This window comes from Haplochromis burtoni, unplaced genomic scaffold (genome assembly GCF_018398535.1).
Source record: "Haplochromis burtoni strain Fernald_Lab_line unplaced genomic scaffold, NCSU_Asbu1 Contig_104, whole genome shotgun sequence".
Lineage (NCBI taxonomy): Eukaryota > Metazoa > Chordata > Actinopteri > Cichliformes > Cichlidae > Haplochromis > Haplochromis burtoni.
This window is the reverse complement of record NW_024582465.1, coordinates 1,085,530-1,105,535: the sequence shown is the minus strand read 5'-3', so window position 1 is coordinate 1,105,535 and position 20,006 is coordinate 1,085,530. Positions and strand designations below refer to the sequence as shown.

Sequence of the window (20,006 nt, the reverse complement as noted above, 5' to 3'; positions counted from 1 at the left end):
TATTTTGAAACTGTGTTCTTTGGAGACCTGGAGTGTACAATGTGCCTGTCTCTAAAACACTTTGGGTCAACTTCTATTACTTAAATTTGGTATAGACTATAAATCCCACAAAAGGTTTCTGACATTTTTCATGATGTCTATCTTTTTTTTTTAACGTTTAATAAACAAAGTATCGATCCTATCGCACTAGTATTGATCTGATACCCATATTGGCATTTGTATCGATAATACTGACACTTGGGTTGACCTGCTAACCTTTAGTAAAAGGAGTAAGTCAGTCCATAAATAACCAGTGTGTGCAGCGATATGTGGAAGTTCATTGAGGTGAAAGAGCATGTGAGATTTAAGCCCCACCCCCAACCCCAAAAGAATGTATAGTTGTTACGGAAAACTACACATGTGTACAGTAACTGTGTGTAAACAAGCCAGAAGAGCTTTGAACACAGTCGATCGCAGCATGGGTGTGTTAGGTCGCGATTTGTATTTGACATGATGCAAAAATATTTCCATATGATGCAACATTGCGTAACTCTTGAAGAACTGTATGTGGCAATAATTCCAGTCACTCAAAATATGTCTTACATTACGGACCACAGTATACATCATATTAGCTCCCATCCACCAAGCTGATCTGCCAGCATGTCTAAACCTTTGACACAGGGAACACTGTTGGTTAAAGTGTGACACCAAGTGGAAAACTGTCTTCAGTGTTGCTTTGGAGTCGAACCAGAAATCCATCGACTTTCCACTTTTCACTTGCGATAACACGTCCCACATTTTATGACCGTATACCCAGACTTCTTTGTAACCTCCTTTCTGAGTTTCTTTTTTCTTTCTCTGCTGCCCTCATCATCAGGAGGCTCACGGGGCCTCCACACTACACGGTTCTGTTATGGTGTTGAAAAGATTGCTGTCATAAGAATGCATGAGCATGTTCCTCAACACGGACCTTGATGAGAAAAGCAGATTTTTCACCATATGAAAACCCACCTTTTGCTTTTCCACAGCTGTAGATGTGTTACACTGACTTCACAAAATTCAATTCTTCACTCTGTTTTCAATTTTAACTCACGGCAAATGACAGTGTTGGGATTTCGGCAGCTTGCTACAGCCGTACAATAGAAATGATACTAAATTGAGGGTGACATACATTTGATGATACCTAAACAGAAGCTGTGTCTACCACACCTCCTTTGTGTCTGTGAAATTGTGTCTAATTGTGAAACCACGATACAAAGAACTGCAAGGCAAGTTTTTTCTAATAATTCTGGTGTTCATGTTGTGTTTTCACTTCCTCTTGCTAATCAAAATTACTTCAGAACATCTAAACATACCAATGAAGTGACGGTCAAAGCTTTTAGAATATGTGTTGTCTTACAGTAATACACCACCAACAACAACTACCCACCCCCACCCCTCTCGTTACAGTAGCTCGGTGGCGCAGCTGTCCACCATGCCGGACATTCTGCCTTGGCTGGCCAAACCCCATCGCACCGCTGAAATCCTTCTGCTTTGCAGCCAGGAATTCTCTCCCTGTCTGGAGAAAAGTCCCCAATAATATGACCTATGTAACCCCCCCCCTCCATCCCCACTCCATCCCACCCACACACAACCTTCGGCCTGGAAGTGTGCCTGGACATCGCCTCAAATCTGCAGCAGCCGTTAACAACGCATTACCTCCAGTCACAATTACCAGAGCCAGCCCTGGGCGGAGTTTCTGTGACTGGCTGGACCCAGGACGTGAAATTGAGCGGCTCAGACACATCTTTGGATCTGAACAGGGCTGATCCGAGCTTTTGTTGTTGTTGGCTGCTCGGCCTTCCTCTGGTCACAGCAAGGGGCGGGCCGCTGCTGAGCCACAGACATATGGCTGAGGAAAATCTCATAAGACCAAAGGTCAGAGTGGGTCGAGCTAACCTCTTAGCCTCTGGTTGATTTATTATCCCATGGGGCAATGTTGCCCTGCTTGGACCAAACAGAACAGGGGTCAAAGGGCATACTGTATCTGTTCCTTTTGTGAAAGCCGGCTTAGCAACACGGTTTTGTCAGTTAGGAATAAAAGGATGCAGAAAAGCCTACAGACCAACTGAATAATTATGGGATCACTTATGTAAACACACAGCTGCAACGCAAAGATAGAAACAAGTAAGTACTTAAAGGGTCAATATGTAAGAGCTATCCATTTTGCTATCCATCTTGCGTGTGAGGGTACAGCCTTGCACTTCCACCTTTGGCCAATTTAGAATCACCAGTTAACATAATATGCATGTATTTGCAGTAAGTGAGCTATATATAGCAATGAAAGTATCTCATTTAGTGTTACTGGCAGTCTTAATATCTTTGCTAAGTGAGCTGTTTGCACTGCAGAATCTGCCTAAGGAACATTTTAGAACATTTACCATTTAAAACATTTAAAGAATGAAGTCAAGCACGTGAAGCAAGTGTAGCTGTTGAAGAATACAATGTGGAACATAGCTTTTATAGCACATAAACTGGGCATTGAGCTTGTTTGGGTGATACAAAAGTGATCTTTAGTGTAAAAACTGACACATCAACCCATACCAAAAAAACCTTCCAAATGGCATTAATATAGCGGTAGTTGTTTTCTTGCTAAACTGCTAAGCTAAGCTAGCCTAAGCTAGCTAGATATTTGGGAAACTGCGTAATTCCCCAGCACCAAGTTATCTAGTAATGTGCTTAAACCTCTGTTGATAGATTCATTTATTTATTTATTTACGCATGTTTCATCATACTTATAACATTTTTAAGTAATAAGAGAGGTGCTATGTGCTATGTGCTATGCTATGTGCATTGTTTTTACTTACTTTTTTGGCAAGTAATCATTCTACAACACAATATGAATATGAATGTGAATATGAAAATTATTCTTCCAAGCAACCTCTTTCATTTCCTAAAAAGGCTGTACTCTAATGGGATCACAGGGGTGCGTACATCAGGCGTTTCATGACAGCTTGACTAGGTCACCAAGAAAATTTTATGCTAAAGGTCAAAAAATATTCTCTGGTGACTGAGAGGTGGGGGAGGGCAAGGAATTACAGCAACTGCCCTCTAGGCAACTGTTGGCCCCATTTATTTAGCGACAACTCCTGACAGAGTGGCTGGCATCAGCTGCTGCGGACATTGTTTGTCACAATCCTGAAGGATACACTACAAACACACATGCATGCACACCTGTTGAAACATATCTGCTTTCATATAGCGCTGCTGGGCCTCTACAGACAGGTGGCCTACATGCACCACCAGCCGCCCCAGCATGAAAACCACCACCCAGTCACCGGCCACCACCACCGTGCTGGAAGTGCCCCTCATGGTCAAGTATATGAGGGAGTAATGAATCTAACCTCGGGTTTCAGTGTGCTTGTTTCCCCCCCCAGTTTTCAGTTGCTTGAACAGATAGAAATTTTTTAATTTCTGACACCTCCCACAGTCCAAAGATGTATGAGGTTAGGATGATTCTGGTGATTCTAAATTGCCTGTGAGTGGGAATGCTTGTCCGTGTCTATGTGTTAGGCCAGTGACAAACTGGCAACCTGTCCAGGGGGACAGCTGGGATAGGCTACCCCCTGCCCTGGTGACCCTGATTTGGGTAAGCAGGAATTTTATTTTAATTCCATTAGATCGTATTACTTTAAATGAACACTATTAAAGAAGATCATGCTCATCCTCAGATATTTGTATATGTCTGAGACACAAAGTACATAATATACTGCAAGTCTTTTGTATGATTTGAGATATTGTGTTGTACGGGGCCATATTCAGCTGCATGATGAGGTTCTGTCGGGAGGCGGGATTAAAGTCGACACGGATCATCGATTCAGCTCAGAGTCCGGTCATGATCTTCCTTGAATTCCTCCTCTGCACAGTTTTTTTTTCCAGGACTGCCAGATTTCACTGTCCAGCGTCTGTGACAGTGTGCCCCTTATATTCTCCTTTTAAACTGCTTCCTCAGATCCTCTTTTAGTTGCGTTCCTGTGTACTTCTGAGATCAAACTGCCTTTTGAAGTGGGAGTCTCTCTCTCTCTTCTCTCTGTCTAGTCTCGAGATGAAAGAGCAGCAAGGGGAGGCACAGAGCAGCCTCTGCAGACGGAGCTAGCCATGGGGTCTCGCTTTCTTTCCTTCCCCCCCCCCGGCACTCTCTCTGCCAAAATCCCCTAGCAGTGATAGAAACCAAAGGAGGACAAAAAGCAGCGGAGCACTACGCCCCGTAGTCCCTCTGGTAAATTGAAAATGCCCCTGCTCTCCGCCTCACATAAGGTCACTTATGCCCCCGCTGTTCTCCTGAATCTCCTCCTTCTTCCACTTTACTTTGCCTATTCCCCACCCTTCCCCCAGGATGACCCTGCCTCCTTCTTCTAGCCTCTCTCTCGCTCTCTAAATGCACAAGTGTGCTGATCTTGGGACATCCCCAGTATTTTTTGGCCTTTGAAGGAAAATATAATTGAGTGGTAATACGAGATGCATTCCGTCTTCCTCTGCATGCCTGGCTCAATGGGTTATGGAATATTGAAGTTCAAAGTAGGTACAGTGAAAGTGTCATGTTTTTTTTCTCCCCCTTCTCTTCCTCCTTAGTGGTGATTGCAGCTTAAAAAGGAATTTAGTGAAATGAGGCTTTGGAGACATTTTATTTGGATGGAAACGTCAGCTCGTGACTTACCTCGACCCATTCTCGGCTTGATGTTTAAAGAACTAGCTTAAAACAACAACAACAAAAACTATAATCTATAAGCTTATATAACTATAAACTATATTATGGCATAGATGAGATAATCAAATTCTCCCAAACTAAGACAGGAGGGCAGAGCTTTAATGAAATGGAGTTTTATTATTTACAGCAGAGCTACAGTGCACAGGGTGTGTGAGAGTATCATTTACAATCATGTCCATCCATCTGGACAACAGGAACCTCACCATGTGTTAAACCAATCAGACAAGCAGACATATTCCAGGCTGATCTTTTTTCTTTTTACACATTATAATAAATACAGAACAATAAGGCAATGTTTCTATTTACAACTTCTATAAAACTGTACAGGAGAAGAATTACACCCACTTTAGGTAATAGATAATAAATAATAGTACATTTTTAACCACTGCAAAAAAAGAAGAAGAAGAAGAAAACACACATTTGTGCAGAGAAAGAGCTTTCTGCTTCCCTTGTTCGCCCTTCTTTTTGTGTGTGCATTCGTCTTTTTAGGAATGTGCATGCTATAATTATGGGAGGCCTTTCATACTACAGCTCCATAGTTGAGTTATTTTCTATTTTCTACTTCTTCCATGCCTCAGTGGCCTCTGTCAGATAGATAATGTGAGTGTAGAAACAAAATGAGAGCATTGTCTTTATCTTTCAGACGATCGCCCTCGGTGGTAGCCGACTTTTCCCAAAAAGCTTTCACACAGAATTAGCGCTCCAGCTCCTCAAAGCGTTCTGTTTAAATTCTACACTGTGTTTTTTTTACTACCTGGTTATGGACAGAAATCTCTCCTTACCGCGAATTCGACACTTAATTAGCTCAGGAGAGAAAAAATAATCAGAGCTTTAATGGGGCAAATTTATCTCAAATGCAATACAGCAGTGGGAACGCCGTGACGAGGGTAACAGAAGCTGTCCTGCAGAATCCTAGCAGTGGTGTAAGGTTAAAATGTGTGAGCTTGATACCTACAGGAAAACCCCGAGCAAGCACACAGATCATGCCTCAACTCCTGACTGTACAGTGTCCGATCTTGTCTCAGAGGTTTGACTGTTTTATTATCACTAACACAGCTGCAAATCAGCACCGTGTTAGCCACCCAGCCTGGACCATACACATTTGGTTAGCTTAATTTCTTCCACTCCAGCCCCTCCGGTCCCAACGTAGGAAAAAGTCAACAGATAAACCATCTACCCTCCTCGTGTTATTCGATCACTACCAACAAACACCTGCCACAGTTTGAGTACAGCTAGGCGAGATGGATATGTATCTATGGATATAACTCCACTGTGTGCTCGGCATTGGTGGTGCCAAGGTAATCAGAAGGATTTGTGGAATTCCTCTACCATGGCTGGACTTTGAGTTGGGTTTCTTTTTCCTATGTCTTTGGGAACTTCAGGGCTTTGATTGCATTACGACTTCATTACGGCGTTAGTTAGCTTTGGAATAATATTTGCAGTAGAGGAATGCAGCTCACTGACAGGCCACACATAAATTAACATCACAGAGTAGTGCGATTATGAGGGCTAATGTAGTGAAATAAATTCATGCAGCATGTCGCTGCTTGAATGACTGTGCTGCAGGGGTAGACTGACTAGTATAGAAGACAAAGCTACATTGAGAAAACTTAAAAAACAAAACAAAACACTCATACACCCTAAGGAAGAGGTCAGCCAGTCAGTCTGCTTTCCACACATCAATCCCACTCGAGTGATTGTTTTGCCCTTGTGTCCAAAATCACAGTTAAGCGGACAATTAGAAGTTGTTCTCTTCTCAAGGGTCAAAAGTTAATTTGAAAATTTGGAACTGTGAAAGGAATAGAGGTAGGGTGGGGGGACGGGTGATTTCGGAAGACTGAACCCCCTTATTAAGTCCCCACATAAGGGGTTAGGCTGTTTATGTGAACTCCTGCTTCTTTAATTGTCCTTTGGTGATGACATCATCGTAGCCAACGTGAGCCGCTCTGTGACATCAGGGGCCCTCGTCGGTGCTGCCACCCATCCGTTTCTGGATGGTCACCCTGCGGATAGAGGGCTTGGACGTCAGCTCTACTTTGGGTGGGAACTGCTCCAACAGGATTCGTAGAACCGAGTCCATTTTCTCGTCCATCTGATGGATCTGAAAGCAGCAAAAAAACCAAACAGGTTAGGTTAGCTGAATACCTCTGAGATGAACACTCGCAACATAAGTACAGTGTAGACCTGCACTATGTAACAATTCCAGCTTTGGTTTGCTCTTTTGTTTCATATTCATCTGCCTCTTTAATATAGTCGTCATCCCAATGACAGACTGCATAATGACACGTTAGTCTGCCAGTCGCCATCTACCTGCTAAAGGCACTCATTACAAAAGCTGTTGAGCTATATGATCCTTAAGTGGGCAGACATACACACACACACACACACGCACACACACACACACACACACACACACACACACACACACACACACACACACACACATTAAGGCCACTGTTATTTACATGCTTTCCCAACTGTAAACACAGGTGTGTCACCCAACAGATGCTAAGATACTACCAGACCTAACAGGGCGTAGCCAGTCTAGCCATGGTGTGAATACATAAATGTCTCCACCTGAGTTGCACAAGTAAACAGACCGCAGACTGCCTGGTGACATGCAAATGCAGTGAGCACTGCACATCCAGACGTATGTATGTACAGCACCTACTTACAAGACCTCGTAAACATACCTTCATATACACAAAAAGAACACAAATGAATCTGAGAGGCTGTGAATTACTGGGTATTAAGAATGAAAAATAGGCTTGTCTGGCTTACATCTAGTTGGGGTGATCGTAGCTCAAGAGTTGGGAGTTCGCCTTGTAATCGGAAGGCTGCCGGTTCGAGCCCCGGCTTGGACAGTCTCGGTCGTTGTGTCCTTGGGCAAGACACTTCACTTACCGCCTACTGGTGTTGGCCAGGAGGGCCGATGGCGCGATATGGCAGCCTCGCTTCTGTCAGTCTGCCCCAGGCCAGCTGTGGCTACAACTGTAGCTTGCCTCCACCAGTGTGTGAATGGGTGGATGATAAAGCGCTTTGGGGTCCCTAGGGGGGGGCTAGTAAAAGCGCTATACAAATAAATTAATTTACAAATACATTTGTAAATTAATAAGCAATTTTCTTTCTGTAACAAATGGTAAATGGCCTGTATTTGTATAGCGCTTTTACTAGTCCCTAAGGACCCCAAAGTGCTTTACACAAAAAGTCATCCACCCATTCAACAATATGGATTTAAACCCATCCATGGACATACAAAAAACGAAAAACTTCTATTTATACTTTTTAATTATTTGCAGGAGCTGGAGGTTCAAAAATAGTTTCACCACTGTTTTCCACCACTTACTTCTAAAAGTACTACTACTACTAATAATAATACTAACCTTGGTTTCTGACAGATCATGTTTTTCTGTTCATTCTGCATGTCAAAAATAACACTAAGCAGTGCAGTACCAATGAGCATGAATTAAAATGTCATTTTTGCTTCCAGACTCTCTGTTAGCTTCCCAATGTGTCTAAATACTCTACTAAATATGAGAAACACCCAGTCACTAAGTTAAACTGAAATAACGAGCATATGGAGCTTGCTAATGACATTAGCATGCCACACTTAGGGGAAAAAGTACAGAAGTTAAATAAAAACTAACAGTCTATTAAAAGCTGGGTGTCTGATAATGACGGTTGGAGTGGTTGGCAAGGCCCGCCCCCTAAAGCCTGCAAATGCTGCAATTATAAAAAGCCCTGTTAAGAAATAAAGCCTGAGTTTTGAATTTAAGTCAGTTGCATAAAGTGTAAAGCCTAACATGCTCTACTTCAGTTCCTCACATTGTGTTTTATTTAACTTTGTGCTACACTAGGCCAACTGTGACACTATGAGTGCAGCGGGCTTCTGTGTTGATGACAGTTGTGCTGGCACATGTAACAGCATTCTGTCCCAATCTGCTTGTTGCTAAAATAACACCTTGTCCAGATTCTTTCTGATAAAGATTCACCGTTCTCCACAGCATCAACAGCACTAAGAAGTAACTTTGACAAGGAGATCAAGACTTAAAATGATATGCTTTAACATATCTTATTATTAGTCGCCTGAATTAGAAAAAAAAGGCCAGCCTATAAATATAAGCATATTGCTTCAAATAAAGGCCTGATATCTTCTGCAGCTAAAAGCATACAAAGGCCCTGGTCACTGTGTGAGTAAATGTGGTAGATTATATCTTCACATATTCTTAGCCTTAACCTTGGTTTTACCTTTAAACTTATCTAGCAATTACAGACATACACACACAAACCAAAATCCTCTGATGGCTCAGATGTCTTCAAGAAACTGTAGAAAATGACTGTGCTTCATAAATCAAAGCCTAAACAGCAACTCACATCAAAGAGCATCTCAAGCATCAGGCAGAGCACACAGATTCAGACTGTGGTCTCTGCACAGCGCTGTTGTGTTACTGGCAAGGCACAGTTGTGCAGTTAACATCATAACATCAGTGGCATTTTCTAGGATAAAGGGTATGTGCCTTTTTTTCCCCTCCCCATCTTTTACTGTGTGTGTCTGATGGCCGAGACATTTTTATGGTAGAGTAGGACATTTAGCGGCTATTATTGTTGTTGAAATATGAGCCATAATAGGAAGCGTAAATCTCAGATATCAGAGTAGGTCACAGGGAAGAGTGAAATCACATCACAGCACGGCAATGGCCATAATTCACAGATAACTGTACACTGTCAAATCAGAAGAGTCTAGACATCAAGACAGGATGGCTTTACCCTGAAATTTATGATACGCATTTCAAGTTAAAGATTACACAGATAGTAGCGTCCCAGTCGTGCCTCAATGCGCTACCTTCACTTACTCATAAAGTTTGAATTGCTCTGAATTGTGTTGCCAATATTCTGCAGTATGACTGTGCAACAATAACTTCATTTTGACCTTTTCTGCTAAGGTTTGCTTATATTTCACCACCCACTGGACTTTTCTGAGATTGTCCCATGACCTAAATAGCTGTGCTAAGTAGATGAAGCACGCGCTGGGCCTGGATGAAGCTTAGAGAATAATAGGGTATCATAAACATGTTTGCTGGTAATCTACAGACTTATCAACATTCTCGTTGGAGCTTAAAATGGATCAGGAATTCCTCCTGTTGTGAATCTGAAAGGAAATGCCCAGGAGACCCACAGAGAGACAAGAAAAACATAATTAGACAGGCGTGTTCCAAAACACGGCGGACCTATTTATTGCAACTGACTTTATGTATGTGTGCGCTTTATGGGGTCGAAAGGGGGCCGGTGCCGGTGAGAGGGGGACAAAGCGCATGTGTTTGAATATATCACTAGCGTATGTCAGAGGTGTTTTTTCTTTTGGAATCTATGCTGAGGTGTAATAAAAAAACATAATAGTTAAAACCATTTACGTGACCCCATGAGAGATGATAACAAGCCTTTTTACAAAGTTATTCAATACACAAATTTCCTTTTTACATATGAATCTACATATTATCATACGGACATTAGCCTTTACAATAATCCATGTGGTTATAAAGTTTGAGAAAGTTCCTTCTGCTTCACTGTTCGTTTATGTCACAGTGCACATACAGAAGAAATACTAATTAAATGTGGCACACTTTGTAATGTGCCATTATTTATATAGGTGTCCACAGTGATTTGTACTAGGGCTATGATCGAACCACTGCTGTGTCATAAAAACAAATGCGATCCAGTGACAGGTGATGCTCCAGCTGTCCCTGCCTCGCCCTCTGACCACAGACAACACATGGGATAAGTCACAAACCTGACACTACAGCAGCAGGGCTTTCCCTGAATTCCACTGAGGTCCCTTTGACTGACTGAGCCAGTTCAGAGAGTGAGCGAGAGAGGAAAAAAGTGTAAAGGCTGCAATTGGTAAATGTTGTCGACTATCATCTAACTTACAGAAAATGTCAAAATCAATGACTGTGGGAACACAAAGGGATGTTATATAAAGTTAGCAAACAAAGCAGGTACACTTTGTTCTATTTTTCACTAGTACTTCATGTACTTCCAATCATAAGAACAATCAGTCGAGACATGAACCACAGTGGTGAGGAGAGCATAGAGCTCCCGTTCACACAGGAACACCCTTCCTGAACCACCTTCCTGCCCTCCCCTGGGACTGTCTGTTGTCTTGTACACAATAACAAGTACAGCCACATACAATGTGCATAAATTCCACTCTTGTCACCTAGTAAACAACAAACAAAAAAAATGGAGCCAACAAGAAGCCACGCCCTTGTTGAGATGCTAACACTGTCGTAAAAGTCGTCATGTCACCAGTCTAACAGACTGTCCAAGAAACTGTATGTAGTATGTAGTAATAGAACAAACATAATTTTACATTTATATATTTTTTTAATACTTGGATGAAAATTCTTTGCCGTCACTGACTGCCTGAAGTCTAGAACACATGGACATCACCAAATGCTGCGTTTCCTCATTTGAGATCCTCTGCCATGCCTTTACTGCACTGCGCACTCAACAATTGATCCTGCGACTTCTATTTCGACACTTCGGTCGCATCTTGATCCTTTGAGCTAAATCCACTGTAGAAGTGTAGAGAGGGCAAAAATATAGAAAAACAAGATGTGTGTTTGTCTAAATACTTATGGACTTAACTGCAGCTGGAGTAGAAAAATTCTGCCGCTTAGGATAGAGGATGATTCGCTCCCTGTGGCCATATTCAAAGTCTGGTCCAAACCAAGTTCATGATCAGATAAAATAACACACAAGACAATCAACTTGTAAAGTGGAGCCACAGCACAAAGAGCAGTAAAAACCACCCAGGATGGAAATGAGAACAGATAACATCACATGTTGGTTTAACATGTGTCAGCTTCATAAAGCCTTCTCACCACAAATAGTATGTGGCCTAACGCTGATTGAATGTTCATTATTTTTTTACATTTTCATTTATTTCTGGAGATGCAGCTTGTCTCAAGCAGAATTTTGTAACCTTGTTTAAAAATGCTACAAGGTATAATTAATAATTTCACAAGATTTGTGTCTGCTTTACAATTTCATAGGAAGAAGTCTAGTAATACATGATTCACTCATCACAAGCTGGTCTTTGCCGATAGGATGATTCACACTGCCATCTGTTGGGGACTTTATAAAGCCTGGAGAAAAGCTCAGGCTTGCTATTGCTGCATTCTTTGAGTCTTGCCAACTTCTACCATCGCAGGATTACTGACAAATGGAGGTAGGAAATGTAAGAAGGACATGAGATACGTACGAACGAGGGAGTGTATGCTAACCTTGACATGTAATGAATGGTAATTAGGTGTTGTGAAGTGGCGTGGCTTATTCAGCTGGGGAAAACAACACTGGGATATACATTGTATTGCGCAATCCTGACTGGACTGCCGAGTACACAGCTTTTCTTTGAGCATTCAACACCCTAACACACAAGCAAGAAAGAAAGAAAGAAAGAAAGAAAGAAAGAAAGAAAGAAAGAAAGAAAGAAAGAAAGAAAGAAAGAAGGGAACAAAACTTTAATATAAACCTGTCCATTCCACTTGCGTTCTCTTCTTCTGTTTCTCTCACGTTGACAGTCACCTTGAGGAGGACTAGGGAAAGATGAGGAGGGAATAGGAGTGAAAATAGAGAAAACAGAAGGAGAGTAAAGTAGAGTAGCCAAGAAGGAAAGACTACCAGCTCCAGGAATGTCTTGGCATCTGTGTCAGTCCAGGCAGCGCTATTCAACAAAACAAGATTCCTGTCATTGAAACGCTGTTGGTTGCATGAGACAATAGCACCAGAGCTGAGACAGAAAAACAGATATGACAAGAGGGAAACAATTGTGCTGGTCACCATCCTCGCATGCTGTAATGAATATGTAGTGTTTTCCCACCACACTGACCTCAAAAAACCCCTTGACTTAACCTGCACAGCACAAGTTTTACAGTCTCACTTTTTCTCGCTTTTGTTATGACAGTGCCTACTTATACAGCCAGACAATGACTCATATGATGTTCATTTCAATTCATTTCTAATTCCCATTAAATCCGTGTGAATTACAAAGCTAGATTTTAAGTAGCTTTTTAATTTTTTTCTGAGATTGCACACTAACAATCACCGTGAGGGGTCATTACAGAAAGGTATTGTATTACAAATCACTTGTTACTTTCTCAAAAAGTTATACATTATGTCACTTATTTACTCCCTGAAGAAATTAAGTCTTTACACTGCTCTCTACACTACTTTTGCTTTGCTCTCACAGCCTGAGATTCATTGTCACATTATTATTAGTTTACAATATAAACCTTAGGCTACATGAAGCGCTGAAAATCAGGCTTTGGCTTCTTCGTTGGGGTTTGGCATACAGCAGTAGTAGATAGTCTGTTCTAGACTTTTCTAGTCTTTTCTAGATGCAGTTTGAGCTTGACTAAAAATAAAAGTGTTGCTCATAACTCCATTTCTCAAAAACTTGATGACTGATTATTTCCTCTTCCCACTACAGAAACTGAAGTCAGCTGATGATAGCTCAATGAGGCAGGAAAAGGGGATATGTTTGATTTTTTTCCTAATTAAAAGGTACCCTCTTGTATAATAACAATATTGTGAAGACTACTGTTACGACAAAAACACTTTCATATTACAAGAGATTGTATTGACAGTCTTGTGGAACAAAGAGCGTTAACACCCAATTCAACTGTATTTATATAGCACCAATTCATTACAAAAGGCACCTCATGGTGCTTTATAATATACGTTAAAGAGTCTACAAAATTGGAAAGAAACCCCAATAATCAGATGATCTCCTATAAGGAAGCACTTGGGAACAGTGGGAAGGAAAAACTCCCTTTTAACATGAAGAAACCTCCAGCAGAACTAGGCTTGTCAGCCACAACTGCATGGGGTAAGGGGAAAGAAGGCAACAAGAGACAGGACAAAAGGCTATAATTTGATGATTACAAATAATTAAATACAGCAATGACGTATAAACACACAGAATGGAAACAGGTGGGTGAAGAAGACATTCTCAGGGTACCATTGGAAGTCCCCCAGGAGCCTAGGCCTATTGAAGCATAACAAATAGATGGTTTATGGTCACCTGATCCAGCCCTAACTATATGATTGACAAATCATATGACAAAAAGCAAAGTTTTGAGCCTAATCTTAGAACCTAAGCCTAACATAAACAGTTTATATGGGCAAGTACTGGACCACACCTCTTAAATTTTTAATTCAAGTGTTTCAAGACTATTGCCATAGGTGTAAAAAAATAATAATTATGGATTGCATTTATATATCGCTTTTCGAGACCCTCAAAGCACTTTACAATTCCACTATTCATTCACTCTCACATTCGTGGAGGCAAGCTACAGTTGTAGCCACAGCTGCCCTGGGGCAAAGTGACAGAAGTGAGGCTGCCATATTGCGCCATCGGCCCCTCTGGCCAACACCAGAAGTGTCATGCCCAAGGACACAACGACCGAAACTGTCGGAGCCGGGGCTCGAAGCGGCAACCTTCCGATTACAAGACGATCTGCCAATTCTTGAGCCACGATCGCCCTAAAGCGCCTAACCATGCAGCCTGCCTTCACACATTTTTGTAAAAAAAAAAAGACTTTTTGTGTTGTATTGTAATAGGATTTCACAGCTGAAACATCAGTTCATGAAATGTATTCCGTTCTATATATTCCACACTCAACTGAAAGTGGCATTATTGCAAAGTGGAACTTATCAGGAGCCAAAGCTACTCAGACTGCATAAAGTTTCAAAGTGGGGCAGTGGAGATCTGAGGTGCACGGTGTGTAAAACTCACCAATGGTCCAGCATTGACATCAGGCCAATAACTGCACCGGGAGCCAGTACTTTTCTTAATGTGTAACACAAATGCATCCTCAGTTAAATACATTCCAAAATGACTTTTATACAGTCTATCCCTGCAATAAACACTTACCATATTTTTGATTAAAGATATTATTTAAAACTAACTGTATCAATCAAAGTTGTTCTAGTCCATATACATTGTAGAAAATGTGAAAGATGTTTTGTATAAACACACATCAGCAGAGACAAAACTAAGAGAGACTCTGCTATCTCTCTTAGTTTCACATTTATCACATTTCAGCTAATTGTTTTTGTTTACTGCACTCACTACCAGCTTCCAGCCACAGTGAACCTTCAGCAAAAAAACCCCCCCGCTGTTATAACTGTACACTGCCAAACAAGTCACAGCTAAAGCAAAGCAAAAAGGAGAATGACACTGATCACTCTGTTGTCCAGTTTCCAACCATGGCTTGAAATCAATCCAAAAGCACATGAGTTACAAATGTAAATGTTTTAAAGATGATATGTCAGGATTACACTTGTGGCATTTTTTGCTATAGAAGAAAAATGACATTAAAAAAGTGCAAGGGACAACCCCCGAAGCTGAAAAAGTGTCATAAACTACAGTTCCTCTAGCTGCCTGTTGAGAATGCCTCCAAAGAGAAGTCAATCCCCATGTTAAATGATCCAACTTTATAGTATTAAAAAGCATATTTACAACCTGATACAAGCAAAAGTTTTAGTAAAACTTTAGCAGTCGTATTTAAGTGAGGATAAGCAAGGCAAGCAGTACTTGCCTAGTAAAATCTAAAAATTGATGTCAATTAAAACATACCTAAGTGAAAGTGATCTCTCTCCTTTCATGTCAAACAGTGTTCTGTCATAAAGCTTCTTGCCTGTTTTTTTTTTTATCTATTCTTTAAAATACTGCTGTCTTGTGGTCACGATTAAGTACAGGAAGTACGCTTGTCTTGGATCCCATTAGAAACTGTAGTGTGTCTCTATTTTATGGACTTATCTCCTATTAACAATGGTTGTAACTGGCTCTGAGATCAGTCCCACATGGTGTAGAAACAGAGCTAGCATCAGCAAACAGAAAAACCTGTCTGATTTATCATCGTAACAGATACTTTGTTCTTGTACTGATTACCTTGGGCAACATGTGATTTAGAGTAGATCGTGCATTGTGAAAATTTGAACCATCAAATCCAGTTTAACAAAACAGGTGAGTTGAAAAGGAGCAATAATTAGCTGATATGTTTGTCTGCACAATAACACCTGCACAGTTTCTATGTAGCTTGCTAAAGTTAGCTAGACTGTTTAATCCATATGAGTTAATTTCAGTCTCCCCCCCAAAAAAACAACAACAGGGCAGAAGCCAAAATACTAGCATTTGAGCTTAAAAATACAGAGAGCAAAACCCCCGTGTGACATACTACAGTGGTTATATCCATCTTTTACACTGCCTATGAGTTAAAGTTAACCTTTACTGTTTGCTGTTGTCACTGTTAATCAGAAAAAAATGCCACATTAACCATATTAAAATGTCAACTTTGGAATATTTTTCATACAAGTTTAACACTGAGGACAGCATTTGGCAATATTTTTATAACTTTGTTTTCATAAAATGTAATGTATACTGTAGTGTACTGTAATGTGTACTGTATATTTGCAAACATTAACAATGGGTCAGTTTAGGTGAATTTCTCAGAGTCTCTATTGATACCCTGAGCAGCTCACCCAAACTGCGTGTGCATTGTCTTTCACCTACACCACAAACACACACATATGAACACACACAGGCTCCAGCATTTCTGTCTTTACACAAAGGACAATGCAGAAAAGCAGCAGAGGGGGCATACACTGGCTTTTCTGTTGGGCCAATAATAAGCTAGCATTACACATAGGTCATCTTTATCATCAATGTGACAGGGCATGAATGAATGGAGAATAAAAGTCAGAGGTGAGAAAGAGAAACTGAAAAGGCCAAGAAAAAATGAGATTATAAATTCATACAGAATGAAAAAAGGACATAAGCTGCTTTTTGTCTCCAGGAAAGAACACACACAAACATGTCATGTACGAGACACAATACATTAAATCTTATCAGGATACTAACTATAACATTATTGAAAGCACCTTGAAAAAAATGCTGATCTAAAAAAAGCCACAATTCCCCTAAATCGACAGAAGCTACCTTAAAAAACTAAGCAACAGAATTAGCAGTGCATCTACATAATTATCATCACATTCTACCCTCAACAATACACAGACACATGCAGTAAAAGAGAACTACTGACAGAAAAAGACAAGTATTAGCCAGCTATTAAAGGAAGGGGAATCAAATTCAGTGAGTAAAGAAAAGAGAGACAGTCAGACAAACTTCAAATATTCACCAGTTTGTTTTTGCTATTGTATGAGTGTGTTGACTCATCTTCTGGGCTCTGTCATGTCTGAGGAGAGGGTAGTTCTGGGCCTGAACTATGATTACGAAATATGATAGCGTCTCATTATTGGCATGTTTGTGTCTGTGCGTGTTTATATGGACTTTTGTGCAAAACTGTGCAGCTTTGGCAATGTTTTCGGGATTATGTGGAGTGTTAAGAGGAGTGGCAATAGTAAGTATATTTCAGTAATTACAAGCTCTATTTAGTACATTCAAAAGCGTGTGTTTCTGGGTTTTGCATTTTGCTGATGTGGCCCTGATGTAAAATTCAATAACCTTCTCCAAGACTTTCCACAACTAAATCTGAATAGTACCATGACCTTAAAATGTTCTTCCTCTGTGTTTTTTTGAAGGCTCAACAGGCTGGTTTCCAATCAGATGGAAAAAGGCAACAGAAAACCACCAACTAATGCAATGAATCTGTGAAAGTGTTGGGTTTAAATTCATGTGACCCATTTATAGACGTGCCCTGGAGAACTGAATAATATTGTAAATAACTGCGTACAACCCCGAGGAGCTCGTGATCCTCCAGAAATCCCTATATGTTGTAACACATTGTGAAAAGAAAGACGGTGTCCAAGAAAGCATACATTTCAAAATCCTTATAAGAGATGAACTGAGGTCACGATTTGCAAGATGAATGAAAAAAAAAAGAGAGACAGAGAGAGAGAAAGAGAGAGCAAAAATGACAGACTGCATGAATGAATCCCAAACCAATGTGTCAGCTAGATTCAAATTCACCAACCCAATGAGCGACCAAATTGCTCCACCAGTGGCCTTGGTGCCAACTGGAAAACAGAGCTTGCCCAGCTCAGATTCACCACCGGCTGGGCCACTGCCAAAGAGAATGGATTCACTTTAACGCTGGCAGATACAATATGTTCTTTGTATTTGTAAAAGCAGGAGAAAGGAGATGGACAGAAAAAGAGAAAGAGAGTAAGAAGAAATGACGGGCAAGGCTGGATGGGTGCAGTGTGAATGGACTGCTTTTGGCTGAGGGAAGGAGGGAGAGAAAGAGGGAAATGGTGGGTATGTTTTTAAAGAACAGGAAACCGAGCAAGAGCACCTGACGCACATGGTAAGTATCAAGGGTTGCGCCACGTGCCGCTAAACTGCAGCCAAAGCTTTTTTCTTTTTTTTTTCAGCAGGGGTGGTGCTGCTGGTGATAGTGGTGGTGTGTTGAGGGGTGTGTGCTGGCTAATCTCTCTTCTGAGTGGGTGCGCACTCAAAGCTGCTTTTGTTTCTGAGGGCTACTTTCACAAGGACGTACAATCCCCTGCATCCACTCCTCCCCTCCGCTTCTTTTTTTCCCCTTTGATCTCTCTGTTGTTCAGCGCTCACGCTTGTGCGCTGAAACGTAGCGGGTGTTTCACTTGATTTACTGATGATTCTGTTTGGATATGTTTGTAATGCACACATGAGCACATGCACATGTTAGCGTACATCCACCAGTGTGTCCATATAAGCACGTCTGGTGGGGAACACAGACGGGCTTCTCATGCTGTACAAAGGCTAAAAAAATTCATAAATCAAATCGCTCGCTCTAGTGTGGGAGAGGCTTTGATATCACGTTTGAGGCACGTTTGAGTCTTCGCCATTGAGAGTTGTGTGGGTCAGGGGAATGTTACGCGCAGAAAAAAATATATGCGAAGCATAAACAAACTCATTGAGATGAATTATGAGTTGTGAAGAGATTAAACTGCTCCTGGAAGCTCAAAGGAGTACAGGTCTGGGTTTTGCTCCACTGGCTGAAAAAAAAATGTGATTCATAGGTCACATAATGTGTGACTGAGAATATGTTGATATTTGAAACACTGAAAAAATGGTACTAATGAGTAATGAGCGCTTAAATAGAGTAGAACGGGCCAGAAGAAAAAAAGAAAGCGCTTATGTTCTTTTAAATATTTTGCTTTAAACATGGAAAGAAAACAAAGTAATGGTTTTACTTTGACTAATGTTTGTGTCTCATTTTTATGAAAGTTCAATTTTCTATGAAAATCTGTGGAATGTTAAATGATACCTATCAAAGGCTGGAGTTGGGACAAATGTTAAACAAACAAACAACCCCCCCTCAAATGTCCATTACATGTGAAACCCATAAAGCAAAATGTTGTCCATCTAGAAACACTTAAAGCTGCTCCAATCTGCTTGCAGGAGCCAACACCACGCACACCTATGCTAATCCTGTGACCAAACTGATAAAGGCACTCACAGTGATTTTTATTACATAAAGTCAAGTAAATACCCTTGAAGAAGGGGAGGGGGAAGGCTAGGAGGGAGTTTAGAGGACAGGTTTGGGGAGTGAGCAGTTGCCTGATGGACCATTTGTCTTCAGAGACAGCTGGATATGATCTGCTTCTAACTGGTCCCCAGTGTGGTGACCCCCACAAAGACAGAATACGGCTGCAAGCATGTTTGAATACGTTTTGCTTACATTAAGCAAACAAAAAAATTAACATATAAGTGTAATTTTTTTCATGTTTGATCATAACACAAATAACTCCGTGCTTGTCTGCCTGAACAAAATTTCCAGTTTTCTGAGGCCTCTTCCTTTTGAGGAATTATTTCGCCACGTACCATTACGCAAACACTAAGATTTCTTCATCTTACTGTTCTCTAATGTGGGATGATGAATAGCCATCACATGATTCTATCAGGAAAGTTTGATGGCATTTCATAGTGTCCTTGGAGCAAAAAAAAAAAAAAAAAATTCTGCTAAATAACACGACGCTGCTCTAAATTGCACCAGCAGTCAGGCAGTGACTCAAGGTGACAAATCTTTGAATCACCCACACTGATCTACTGAAGAGGAGGAACACGCATGCACACATACGGATATGAACCTCAGAGAGTTCTAGGAAGGATTTTTCGTTTGCGTATTTAAAGGTAATCTGCCGGTCGGCTTCTGGATGCGACTGCATACATCCAGGGTGTGGACTCACACAGTGTTCACACAGGAGTGTCTTTATAAATGAGGGAAACCCACCCACCCTACCCCCTGCGCCTTTCTCACTACCAGCTGCCACA

At 41.0% G+C, this 20,006-nt stretch overlaps 1 protein-coding gene across 2 annotated transcripts in view; it reads right to left on the bottom strand.

Moving 5' to 3' along the window:
• Window positions 1–4,820: 4,820 nt before the first annotated feature.
• kcnq1.2 (potassium voltage-gated channel, KQT-like subfamily, member 1.2) overlaps window positions 4,821–20,006 on the bottom strand; it is a 178,503-nt gene continuing 163,317 nt past the window's right edge. For both annotated transcript variants that reach the window (XM_042223187.1, XM_042223188.1), the window contains one exon: window positions 4,821–6,827. In XM_042223187.1, coding sequence (XP_042079121.1) covers window positions 6,681–6,827 — 147 coding nt within the window. In that variant the 3' untranslated portion in view covers window positions 4,821–6,680. The remainder of the gene's footprint in view (window positions 6,828–20,006) is intronic.